This window comes from Corythoichthys intestinalis, chromosome 21 (assembly GCF_030265065.1).
Source record: "Corythoichthys intestinalis isolate RoL2023-P3 chromosome 21, ASM3026506v1, whole genome shotgun sequence".
Classification (NCBI taxonomy): domain Eukaryota; kingdom Metazoa; phylum Chordata; class Actinopteri; order Syngnathiformes; family Syngnathidae; genus Corythoichthys; species Corythoichthys intestinalis.
Genome location: NC_080415.1, coordinates 18,064,466 through 18,078,079, shown reverse-complemented (window position 1 = coordinate 18,078,079; position 13,614 = coordinate 18,064,466). Strand labels below are relative to the sequence as shown.

Below are 13,614 nucleotides of genomic sequence, written 5' to 3'. Positions count from 1 at the left end.
ACATGTCTCTGAAGTTTACAGATTTCCAGATAACCATATACTAAAGCCTCAGTAATAGATACTGTTAAATGTCTCTAAATCTCATCATCAGTTATCTTTGGAATGGTAGATTTTCTAATATTTGGCTCTCCTTTTTGTGCATGTGTACCTAATAAATTGCAGTTTCAGTGTGTATTGCATTGATTAATTTGGATGGCTCTATGTTAAGTTTCTGGCTTGCCAAATTGCACAAAAACAAAGCAGTAAAAGCAAAGCTGGCAGCATGCTTCAAAACGACCTAGAGGGAGGGCATGCATTGCTCAATGTCTAACTAAAAAGATGCACCGCCACACGCAGTCAACGGATAATAGGAGTCACATCTCCCTAACCTCACATGGCTTGCTGTCATGCCACGCAATATTGACTGAAGACATAATTTAAACAGCTCACGCATAGACACTGCCATTTTTCATTATGTCTACAAAAAGCAACCATAACAAGACTGACAACGCAGGCTTTCAAACATGTCTTTCTTTGCATGACCAGTCATCATACAAGGGTCTGAGCAGAGGTCAGGTGTCTCATTTGAGGTAGAAAGTCCTTGGTTGCACATCGAAATTTCACATTGCAGTTGTACGGTTGAGACCCTCAGATTTCAAAAGTTGTTTAAATGCTCTCAGATGCTTGGGGGATGAAAAGTGTGGTGTGAAGGTGGGCTTGCACCCGTCTTTGAGGAAAAAGACATTTTCAGACCAATTATGACTGAAAGCTTAAAGAAACAGGTGGTGGTCCCAAGTATTATTATCTTTTTTAAGTAAGGTTTTGTTTCCAAAAAGTACTTTATATTTATTGTAAGCCACTGTTATTTTGTACTTTGGAAATTTACACTGCACGTAAACATGGAGGGTCTATTTGTTGATTTTGAAGGACTCGTTTAAAGTTGATTACACAAAAATTTCAGTAAAATTAATGTTTTGAAACAAGTTAAATGCAATTTTATTTTACTTAAATGTATTAGAACATAGTATTTTTTTTTTGTTTGCAGGAAGGGTTTGGATTTTTCTGTATAAACTCAAACATTTAGTGTATAAACTGGAAGTAATGTTTTTTTTTTTTTTTTTTTTTTTTCTGTTTCACATCTGCTTGGAGTCCAGCCTCTGGCAGCTGTGAATCAGTGTTCCTACATATCGCTATTCCACTCGAAATCATGTTAGTGTTTCAGAGGAAAAAACAATTTGGGCATTCATTTACCTAACAAGTCCAAGTTTTAATTTGTAAAATGTGTTTGTAATTAAGTTTTTGAAACAACACTTGTCCATATGTGATTATACATCAATAAAAATGACAATGGTAGACCAGCATTTGTGTTTAAAATGCTTCTCCGGAAAGTTTTGTAATTTTCTATGCCATTAATGCCTAATTTGACTTTTTAAAGCATATACGTCTCATATTTTGATGACGGGCATTCAAAAGATGTCATAAAAGCCACAAGGACAAGCATTTGACCATGCCCCTAAACTGCTAATCTGACACGTAAGTTACAGCATTTTCAGGTTTTTTGAGCTCTTTTTTAAAATGAGGATGATTCGGGCAATTTAAGTATACATATATTTGCTTTACGTAAATGAATCTTCTCAAACCCCAAATGTTTTTTTGCTAGATTGTTGAAAAACCTACCCTAAAAGTGATATTGTGCCATTTATGGTAGTAGAAATGCTTTCTCAGTCATTTGTTTACTCAAAACTCTAACATTCCAATTCAAATGTCTTAGTCATGTGTGTAAATGCAGATTTGGACATCATCCCATCTTGGCTATGAGTGCCTGATGTTGCTGGAACCACACATCGTGTCCAATGGTTCTCAAGTCAAACAATGGTGAATGTTAATTGATCGTATTCTTAGCAGTTAGCACTGTCAAAGTGTGATGATTACAGTGAATTTGATACTTGGATTCTTTGCTTCTTCTGCAATGAGAACCCAAGATGGCGGCTTTGCCCTCGGTGTAGTTCACATACAGTGGGTTGCAGGAAGTGATTAACTATAAAAGATCAAAGTCGGCGACTCAGGATAAACACTCCTACTCCTCTGGGGTAAACAGCACTACTTCCTCTTTTTACAGACTGACGGCTGTCTCCTCTGCCACAGCACAGCGCACACATTGTCCCCACGTGAGGCACTGACCCAGCAGCCAGGAAGAGCGTGTGACAGCTCAGCACAGATAGAGAGATTGATAGGCTGCCCAAATAGTAAGAAATCAGAGCACTTTGCATTGTAGGGGCAATCTACAGTATGGAAATGTTCATGATACGTGGCAAATGTACTCAATCTTGGTACTTAAGTACAAAATTATACGCCCCCTCTCCCGCACACTGACTGACAAATAAATGTGCTAATAAAGGCAGCTGAGAAAATACACATTACCTGAATGCTTTTTGTTTCAGATTTTTGAATGCGAGACACTTGTGGTTTTTGGTTGGCACATGTAATCAACACCGTTGCCACAAATTATCCTTGGTGCCATTCAAAAACTATTCTCTTAATTAGACCATAAAATAACTTCCTTATCCGAATTTGCTGTGTCATTGTCAAACTAATAATGTTTCCAACTTCCATTTTAGACTCATTTTAGGGCTTCGTGTTCTCAATCAATCAATCAATCAATCAATCAATCAATCAATCAATCATAATTGCATCTATGAGGCAGTTTTGGACGTTGAAATAATATTTAACAACACACCCATTAATATATTCTATATTCTCTGTATTCTTTATGAACAAATTCTGCTCCACTTTACAGAGTCACTTGGAGTAGTCTTGAAACTTTTTTTTTAGCACTGTCTGGATTAGTAACAGGCCCATCTCCCTATACTTTTGTCAACATTGTACACTCCATTCCACCATTTGATTGTCCTGTGCTCACATATCTTCAAAGTCATATTAACCACTTTGGTTTTAGTTCACACTTAACATCCTATGGTGGTGCGCCTACACAGGTCGCATGCATAATAAGCTACCTATAGCAAGCGATTGGACACCAGGGAAAGCATCAAATTAAGAAAAATTGTGTAAGATGAGATCACAACTGCCAAAGCAAAGTGTTAAGTGTCAGTGGTGTGAAGTAACAAATGAATAGTTTGTTCAAATCTTACACTAGGCGTTTATTATGTTTTTATACTGTAACATGATTACCGTAATTTTTGGACTATAAGCCGCTACTTTTTTTCCTTCATTTTAAATCCTGCGGCTTATAGTCCAGTGCGGCTTATTTGTTGATTTATTTGGGTTAATAGGTAACACTTTATTTGACACTATCATCGGCATTACTGAATGCTTATGACAGATGTCATTAAGTGGCATCCAGCAAATTATGTCACTAACTCTATTTATGTCCTGCTTGGGGCTCTTTTAAATCCATTCAAAAGTGAGATAATTTGCCAGATAACACGAAATGACATCTGTTATCAGCATTCATTAATGCTCATGACAGTGTCATATCATAATTATTATTGTCTAATGATAGTCTTATGGCGCCACTGTCAAACAAAGTCTTACCAAATACCATAACTAGCAATTATTGAAACAACTGGAACAGTAATTGAAGAAATATCGTATTGGCCCGAATATAAGACGGCCCTGATTATAAGATGACCCCCTCTTTTTCAAGACTCCCCTATTTTGAAAAAAAGACTTTTTGAACACCAAATCTTTGTACAGAAAATAATTCCAGTACATCCGGAACAAATGATTATAACAATATATTTGAGAGAAAAAGCATGTTATTTAGCCTCATTCAAATCTTAATGTCTGAAAATTTAAATATGTAAACTAAAGGGCAATCACAGTCGTAAATGAATGGCTTATGGTTTTTGAAATGTAAATAAACCAATCTATTGTGATAAAACAACAAAATTTCAATAACTGCATGAACCATCAAAGTGAAGTCTAACTATAACTGTATCTTGAAACAAATCTGAATAAGGAAAAACATTGCAATAAATTAATGCAAACTGGTTAAACTTGAGAGTAGCTGAGATCTGTCATGACAGAATATCGCTTCAATGATATCTGGCGCCATCTAGCGTCGTGAATGGGGAGAGTAGCTGAGATCTGTCATAACAGAACATCGCTTCAATGATATCTGGCACCATTTAGCGTCGTGAATGGGAATAATATCTAGACCGCGAATATAAGATGACCCCCTCTTTTTCAGTCTTATTTCGATGCAATAAACACCGTCTTATATTCGGGACAAAACGGTAATAGCACAGAACAAATTTTGATCGTTATTTACATCTGTAGCGCTGCAATGCATGCCAGGAGGCATGTTGGACAACAACAGTGTTGACAGCAGGTGGCAGCAGAGGTTAACTGTCTCCCCCAGGGGAACAGTGATGGCTGAATGAAGCTTCTTGAAGCAATGAAGCTTTGCAGCCAATTGGTTCAAAGCTTCATGGTGGTTCATTTGGTCTTATGACAGTCGTGTGATGCCGCTGTCAAATAAAGTGTTACCGTTTAATATCTATTGGTGTAAATATTCCATAGTACAGTGAGGACAGCTGCGGCTTATAGTCCAGTCCGGCTTATCTATGAACAAATGTCATTTTCGTGTCAAATTTGGTGGGTGGCGGCTTATAGTCACGTGCGCCTAGTGGGAAAATTTTGGTATTCCCTTTAATTGTGCATCTCCACTTGGTGTGGGAGTTATAGTCACCTGAGGACAGGCAGCATAATACAATCATGTCATTATGTATTGAGACAGTAGTAATTTTTGTGTTCCATCTCTTTCCCGTTTTGCATTGAATTTTGGCATTATTCTAAGTGTAGATTATTGTAAATGCATGCAATTCTTTGCTTAATGTTTAGTTTAACTCTAGACGTTGACTGGGAGTGGCATTGTAGTGCTTGAAACCACTGCTAGTTCTGAGCTAAGAAGTTCACATCCATGAAACATTGCTCATGTTTCACATTTTTACAGCACTTGAATGAAATGTTCCTCCTTTGTAAGTCAAAGCAAGAAACAAACCAAACCATTGCTGGTATTTGACAGCTGTGCAAATCTGGTTACTTATATCTCACTGTCCATATTTTTTTTTCGTCAAATAACTGCATGAGCGATTATATTGTGATCCTCCGAAAAGAAATGTCTTCGTTATTTAATATGGCATTCTGAATTCCTGCATTCCACATAACGCGATACGACTATTTGTCTTTAGAATTTCGTATTAACCTTTTGATGTTGATGCTATGTTTACATCAATGTCAAGGCAGCCCTTGTTGAATCCCCCACATACCCCCTTCCTTAGGTGAAACATAACCTCCTTTTGGGCTCAATGGATGGCAGATCACAGGCCCTCGAGATCTAAAAGAGACAATTATCCTCAATTGAAGGCTGACAGTAAGAACAAACACTTTGTAAGCGGTGCAGGGGTCTTTCTTCTCTCTGGAGGTCAGGGGGCTAGTCCACTGACCAGGTCAAACTGAAGCTTCATGAAGGACCTGGCTGGCATGTTAAAACATTTTTGGGGGGTAAAACCAAGACAAAGCGCGAGTGTTTGTAGATCCAAACTGTCACAGCTCAGTCAGTCAAGCTTGTAGTAAGTAAGTGTGGGCAAGAACCGGAAAGTAAAAATACATTATTTGGCCTTGTTGGTGCGTTTAGGCTCCAGCCTTTGACATTGTCTTTGTGCTTGGCTTCTATGATGGCTGGAGCAGCCTTTGCTGTGGTAGGCATGCAGCTCCGAGGCCAAATGTGGGTTTAAAAATAGCGAGGCCTGTGGGTGTGCGGCTTGCTCGCGCTGTTTCTCTTGGCCCGTCGAAGACCCAACATATTGCCATTAATCCGCTTCATATGCAAAGCAACCCAATATGATTCCTTGTCATAGCAGCTTGCCAGCTCTGCTCACAGTCAATCACGTTTTTGTTCCTGATACGACAGCGCTAACATACTGAGGGTTTTGTGCTGCTGTTTTTCTGGAGCCACTCAGGCACCAAACAAAAAAAAAAAACCCTTCACACACAAATGACTTCCAGTAATAGAAACATTTTTGGCCTTCTCTGCTTGCCATTAAGAAAAAAACTAATCTAATAGAATCATTTGTCTTTTCGCCTGACAGGTCCAGGGGACGCTTCCATCGTATAATTGGACGAGAGGTTCATTGACATCATGAGAGGTCAAAGGTCAGAGCTGGACAACCTTGCTTTTTTTGTTGCCGAGTTGTGTTTGAGAGTTGCCAGGTGTGAAAGGTTTTTTGCTTTTTGTGCGGGAGTCTGATGTGAACATCTGCGTCGAACGTCTAGCCAGTGCACGAGGAACAGGCTTGATGCTGATGGTAAATGGTGTTATACTTATATAGCGCTTTTCCACCTTTCAAGGCGCTCAAAGCTGATGCTCAAATGTGGACTCATTTAGGCAAAAAGAGACACACGGGTGAGGAAAGTTATTTATCAAGTATTTGTGGGGGGGTTTTCTTCTTCCAATCACTACAAAAAAGCGGAGTTGTGTTCACAAATGTTATGTTTTCAGGCTAAATTAAATTAGTTTACATCCAGTAAGTCACCTCTGAGTGAAAAATACAATATCAAGAATATTTTTAAAATTTATTTTAAACAGAGAGAGAGTTTCCGAGGTACTTCAGCTTTACTTACGCATGTCTGCAAGCAACTTCCGTTTTTTAATTTCACCATCCAAAACAATAGTGGAGCTGGAGTAACATTACTCATCAAAATCCCCGAAAAAAATACAATTTGGAAATACTGCATCCATCTGCCATCATCACGACAGGGGAGGACAACGTGTTCATGAAGGCAGATGTGGAACCAAGCTCATGCCACCACAGAGACCAGGTGTTTTTGTAGCCATGTTGCCGCTGTGTTATAGAAGGTATGTTCTTCCTATCCCTGCATTTTCATGTGTCCGGTGCTCAAAAAATACTAAAGTTAAAATCTTGTGCATGAAACGACTTGTTACCTTTGATATTGTTATTACGATGATGATTGTAATTATGATGACCTTTAATGTTATTCACTACAACTACTGTAACTACTGCCTGTTGCTAATCAGTACGTGTAGATGGCACAATTATGTGAACGCGTAATTGCAAGTGTTACATGTTTTTGTTCGTTTGCTTACAGGTGGAAAATGCTGTTAGGCAAGGGAAGATAAGTTGATGTGCTTCACAGCAACACTTACTGTACGTCGATGGACATATATCGAGACTACGTCGGTTTACCCGGGGGCGACCGAGAGGCTAGGGCTGGAGGCGGTGGCTCGCCTCGCGGCGGACAGTCAGCTCGATCCCGAAATCCAACTACGAGCTTTTCAACTGCAGCAACTTTAAGATAAGCTTTTGGAGCTGGAATTACCGAGGACAGCTGGAGGAAGCCCGTCTGGAGGCCGTAATGTCCATTTTTGGAGATTCCGTGGGATCCTCTGGCTTGATTTAGCAGTTTTAACTTTGTCAACACACTGCTTGCTACAATCGCAGTTCATGTTGTTCTTTCTAAACCGGAAGTTCGGAGAAAACATTTTCCAACCTCGTTACCTGTATTAATGGCACCTGTTTTAACTCATTATCGGTATAAAAGGCACCTGTCCACAACTTCAGTCAGTCACACTCCAAACTCCACTATGGCCAAGACCAAAGAGCTGTCCAAGGACACCAGAGACCAAAATGTAGACCTGCACCAGGCTGGGAAGACTGAATCTGCAATTGGTAAAACGCTTGGTGTGAAGAAATCAACTGTGGGAGCAATTATTAGAAAATGGAAGACATACAAGACCACTGATAAGCTCCCTCGATCTGGGGCTCCATGCAAGATGTCCCCACCGTGGCGTCAAAATGATAACAAGAACGGTGAGCAAAAATCCCAGAACCACAGGTGGGGGACCTAGTGAATGACCTACAGAGAGCTGGGACCACAGTAACAAAGGCTATTATCAGTAACCAAATGCGCCGCTAGGGACTCAAATCCTGCACTGCCAGACGTGTCCCCCTGCTGAAGAAAGTACACGTCCAGGCCCGTCTGCGGTTCGCTAGAGAGCATTTGGATGATCCAGAAGAGGACTAGGAGAATGTGTTATGGTCAGATGAAACCAGAATAGAACTTTTTGGTAGAAACACAGGTTCTCGTGTTTGGAGGAGAAAGAATACTGAATTGCATCCGAAGAACACCACACCCACTGTGAAGCATGGGGGTGGTGCTTTGGGGCTGTTTTTCTGCAAAGGGACCAGGACGACTGATCTGTGTAAAGGAAAGAATGAATGGGGCCATGTATCGAGAGATTTTGAATGAAAATCTCCTTCCATCAGCAAGGGCATTGAAGATGAGTCGTGGCTGGGTTTTTCAGCATGACAATGATCCCAAACACACAGCCAGGGCAACAAAGGAGTGGCTTCGTAAGAAGCATTTCAGGGTCCTGGAGTGGAGTGGCCTAGCCAGTCTCCAGAACTCAACCCCATAGAAAATCTGTGGAGGGAGTTAAAAATCTGTGTTGCCCAGCGACATCCCCAAAACATCACTGCTCTAGAGCAGATCTGCATGGAGGAATGCGCCAAAATACCAGCAACAACCAGTGTGAAGGGTTATAGAAAACGTTTGGCCTCCGTTATTGCCAACAACGGGTACATAACAAAGTATTGAGATGAACTTTTGGTATTGACCAAATACTTATTTTCCACCATGATTTGCAAATGAATTCTTTGAAAATCAAACAATGTGATTTTGTGTTTTTTTTTTTTTTTTTTTTCCACATTCGGTCCCTCATGGTTGAGGTTTACCCATGTTGACAATTACAGGCCTCTCTAATATTTTCAAGTGGGAGAACTTGACCAATTAGTCGTTGACTAAATACTTATTTGCCCCACTGTACACACACATATATATATATATATATACACAATATACATATATATATATATATATATACTTTTTTTTTTTAATTACACTTTGGGAAAATAAATGAAAAAGTATGTCCTATAGCTGTCTCTTTCCAATGCTAAATGTGAATAAATACATTGAAGAAGAAAAAAATTGGGAGGGGGGGTCGTGCGCTATTTCGCGGCTTTGCACTTTTCGCGGCGGGTTCTGGTCCCCATGAACTGCGAAAAACAAGGGGTCACTGTACAATTAGGCTTGCAAATTGGGTGAAAATCAAGCTATTGTTTCTGTTCTTTAATGTTGTTGGCATATCATCTGAATCCGCTGAAACCGCATCCTGATCAATCGTCAACTGTCAATCAAATAATACTACATACTGGGCCGACACATCCTTATATGCTTGAGCGATGAAACCATGAAAATATATCTGCTTAAAGCCTGCGGTGGCTGGAAGATGTCCAGCCGAGTCATTATGGAGCTTTACACGTCCTGACAAGAGGCATTAGCTACCAGCTAGTTTCCAAGCTTGCAGGCTCACTCTTTCGTGGCGTCGCTTTCTCGCTTGGTGTTATTTGCTTGTAGGTCCATATAACAGAGGAAGGTATTGAACACATTATTCACCCTGTGGCTCACATAACGTGAAAGACATTTGAGCACAAACTTTATGCTGGTATGCGAAGCTAACTAGCTAAGTGCACTTTTTAGTCTCTGACTAAAACAAAGGCACTCAAAATAATTGGAATTATTGTATTATTGATCATATCTTCTTCACAATAATCATAGCCAAGAGCATAAAGATAAAGTGCCACTGTTGCATCCAAAACACAGCACGCTTTCAGCCTCCTGATATAAATAGACAATGTTTACTCACACGTCCAGTTTAGCCTACAATGGTCCAACTCTGTGCCTGACCCCTAACATAAACACGACATGGCTCCTTTCCCCAGCGACCCAGAGGGGTGCAGGTGGTCCACATGGACACCTCTATACGGGTTCTGACCCGGGTTCAAAGGTCACAGCCGTCAAATGACGACCTTCCTTGCCGCCCCTAATTGCCCTGTTTATATTTAGTCCACACCGGGCTGTGTTGAGCTATTATAAGAAACATGAACATGAGGCCGTGTGCTAATTACCGTTGGGCCAGCCGACCCTCACTTTCCCTGATCGCTACCATATGCTAACCCACTCAGAAAGTGAAGCCTCGTCTGTCACCTTCACTGTCTCTCAGTGCTGCGACAGGATGATACGTTGCACAAAGTGTGCATTATTACAAATGTATGCTGGAATCACTGAAGTGTTGAACTTCACAGGGAAGAACTGATAAATCTTTCGCACTTACCACATTATCCTACTATTTCTTATTCAATATAGTTGAAGCTCTTTGTAGTCATCTTTGAAGTGGCTCAAATCAAAATCGATCACATACATATATAGCACAATGCATAAAAAAAGGCTGATGTGGACAATATTAAATATGATGTTACAATGATCATAATCAATATGATTTTATTATTATAAATAGTTGTAGTAGAAACAGTTAAATACATGTTATAGAGTATTAGAAATACAGTTTGTCCAGAGTTACACTGCCAAAAAGTAGTTCAGTTGTGTTTAACCTTTGTTCATTGAATTTGCATTTATTTAGGTAGAGCAGTTTCATTAGTTGTATTCATGTTTTTTTTCCTGATATCCAACTTTTGAGTTCACACTGTGCATAATTTTAATGGAATAAAATAACATCAAAAACACATCAGGAAAAACCCTCTACCTTGGTTTTAATAACACTTAGACATACTACACTGCTGTTTTTGTTGTTGTTGTTGTTGTAATGATGAGGTGTAGAGCCAAGTAATGTCTTTGGTTATACTCGACATAAAATGGTTGTAAACTATGCTATATCCTGATTTGATATGCATGTTCTGTATATGCAATGGTTTATGTTGGGGAAAAAAAGCCCAGAGCTTTGTCATGTGTGTCAGCAATGTTGCATGTTTCCTCAAAAGCGGAAATCAAATAAAGAGCATTATCACAGAGCCCATTGCTGGAAAGGATCAGTAAATGTGGTACAAGCATTTAAAGAGGCACTAAGTAATTGGGTCGATTTAGGCCTATTTTGTGGTCTGAAAGAGGTTTGAAATAAAGCAGCAGAGGTGTCTGTGGTGCTGAAGTTGTGAAGTTTACAAAAGGTTTGATTGGAGTAGGAAGTTGGTTGTGTGGATTAGCACAAAGAGCGCGCATGCTTCTGTTTGGCACAGCAGACATTTGATCTGACGATTACCGAGCCGTTAGAGAATTAGCGTCGAATGATCACTGTGATAATGTATAAAAAGTTGTATCTAGAAAACTAGTTGAATCTGTATTCATATAGCTTCCTATATGTTCTACATTTACAGTATTGAATCCTGAATTACGGGAAAAAAATCGGGTCTCATTATCGAAATTGTCTCTCATTTGAAATAATTTATATATACAGTATATATATACTATATATATATATATATATATATATATATATATAATATACAGTGCCTTGCAAAAGTATTCAGCCCCCTTGAACCTTGCAACCTTTCGCCAAATTTCAGGCTTCAAACATAAAGATATAAAATTTAAATTTTTTGTAAAGAATCAACAACAAGTGGGACACAATCGTGAAGTGGAACAACATTTATTGGATAATTTAAACTTTTTTAACAAATAAAAAAACTGAAAAGTGGGGCGTGCAATATTATTCGGCCCCCTTGTGTTAATACTTTGTAGCGCCACCTTTTGCTCCAATTACAGCTGCAAGTCGCTTGGGGTATGTTTCTATCAGTTTTGCACATCGAGAGACTGACATTCTTGCCCATTCTTCCTTGCAAAACAGCTCGAGCTCAGTGAGGTTGGATGGAGAGTGTTTGTGAACAGCAGTCTTCAGCTCTTTCCACAGATTCTCGATTGGATTCAGGTCTGGACTTTGACTTGGCCATTCTAACACCTGGATACGTTTATTTTTGAACCATTCCATTGTAGATTTGGCTTTATGTTTTGGATCATTGTCCTGTTGGAAGATAAATCTCCGTCCCAGTCTCAGGTCTTGTGCAGATACCAACAGGTTTTCTTCCAGAATGTTCCTGTATTTGGCTGGATCCATCTTCCCGTCAATTTTAACCATCTTCCCTGTCCCTGCTGAAGAAAAGCAGGCCCAAACCATGATGCTGCCACCACCATGTTTGACAGTGGGGATGGTGTGTTCAGGGTGATGAGCTGTGTTGCTTTTACGCCAAACATATCGTTTTGCATTGTGGCCAAAAAGTTCAATTTTGGTTTCATCTGACCAGAGCACCTTCTTCCACATGTTTGGTGTGTCTCCCAGGTGGCTTGTGGCAAACTTTAAACGAGACTTTTTATGGATATCTTTGAGAAATGTCTTTCTTCTTGCCACTCTTCCATAAAGGCCAGATTTGTGCAGTGTACGACTGATTGTTGTCCTATGGACAGACTCTCCCACCTCAGCTGTAGATCTCTGCAGTTCATCCAGAGTGATCATGGGCCTCTTGGCTGCATCTCTGATCAGTTTCCTCCTTGTTTGAGAAGAAAGTTTGGAAGGACGGCCGGGTCTTGGTAGATTTGCAGTGGTCTGATTCTCCTTCCATTTCAATATGATGGCTTGCACAGTGCTCCTTGAGATGTTTAAAGCTTGGGAAATCTTTTTGTATCCAAATCCGGCTTTAAACTTCTCCACAACAGTATCTCGGACCTGCCTGGTGTGTTCCTTGGTTTTCATAATGCTCTCTGCACTTTAAACAGAACCCTGAGACTATCACAGAGCAGGTGCATTTATACGGAGACTTGATTACACACAGGTGGATTCTATTTATCATCATCGGTCATTTAGGACAACATTGGATCATTCAGAGATCCTCACTGAACTTCTGGAGTGAGTTTGCTGCACTGAAAGTAAAGGGGCCGAATAATATTGCACGCCCCACTTTTCAGTTTTTTATTTGTTAAAAAAGTTTAAATTATCCAATAAATGTTGTTCCACTTCACGATTGTGTCCCACTTGTTGTTGATTCTTGACAAAAAAATTAAATTTCATATCTTTATGATTGAAGCCTGAAATGTGGCGAAAGGTTGCAAGATTCAAGGGGGCCGAATATTTTTGCAAGGCACTGTATATATATATATATATATATATATGTGTGTGTGTGTATAAGTCTGTGTATATGTATATGTGTGTATGTATATGTGTGTGTGTATGTATATGTGTGTGTATATGTATACGTGTGTGTATACGTATATGTATGTGTGTATATATATATATATATATATGCATAAAATAGGGCTGTCAAACGATTAAAATTTTTAATCGAGTTAATTACAGCTTAAAAATTAATTAATCGGAATTAATCGCAATTCAAACCATCTATAAAATATGCCATATTTTTCTGTAAACTATACATATATTCTGTAAAATAATTTGTTGGAATGGAAAGATAAGACACAAGATGGATATATACATTTAACATACGGTACATAAGGACTGTAGTGGGCATTTCACTCTACTGTCATTTAAATCTGTCTATGCTGTCCTCACTCCGAAGCATCTACTTTTTCCAAAGCTAGACAGCTAGTGAACGACGCCTTAATAATCAGACTTCGTCCTTTTTCATCTGATTTATTAATAAAATGGCCTCAAACCATTGTCCTCTTTAGACCGTAGTGAAACTACCAAAAAAAAGTCCACAACCATTGCATTAGCAACAACGTTAGCTTAGC

At 39.4% G+C, this 13,614-nt stretch overlaps 1 protein-coding gene across 2 annotated transcripts in view; it reads left to right on the top strand.

Annotated features, from left to right (window-relative positions):
• Positions 1-6,156, top strand: part of kat7b (K(lysine) acetyltransferase 7b) — a 63,776-nt gene extending 57,620 nt beyond the window's left edge. Inside the window, exon 13 of one of the 2 annotated variants that reach the window (XM_057826789.1) lies at positions 6,093-6,156. In XM_057826789.1, coding sequence (XP_057682772.1) covers positions 6,093-6,118 — 26 coding nt within the window. In that variant the 3' untranslated portion in view covers positions 6,119-6,156. Of the gene's footprint in view, positions 1-2,098; positions 2,273-6,092 lie in introns of those variants that run through there. The other variant, XM_057826790.1, reaches the window with a different exon arrangement.
• Positions 6,157-13,614: the final 7,458 nt, after the last annotated feature.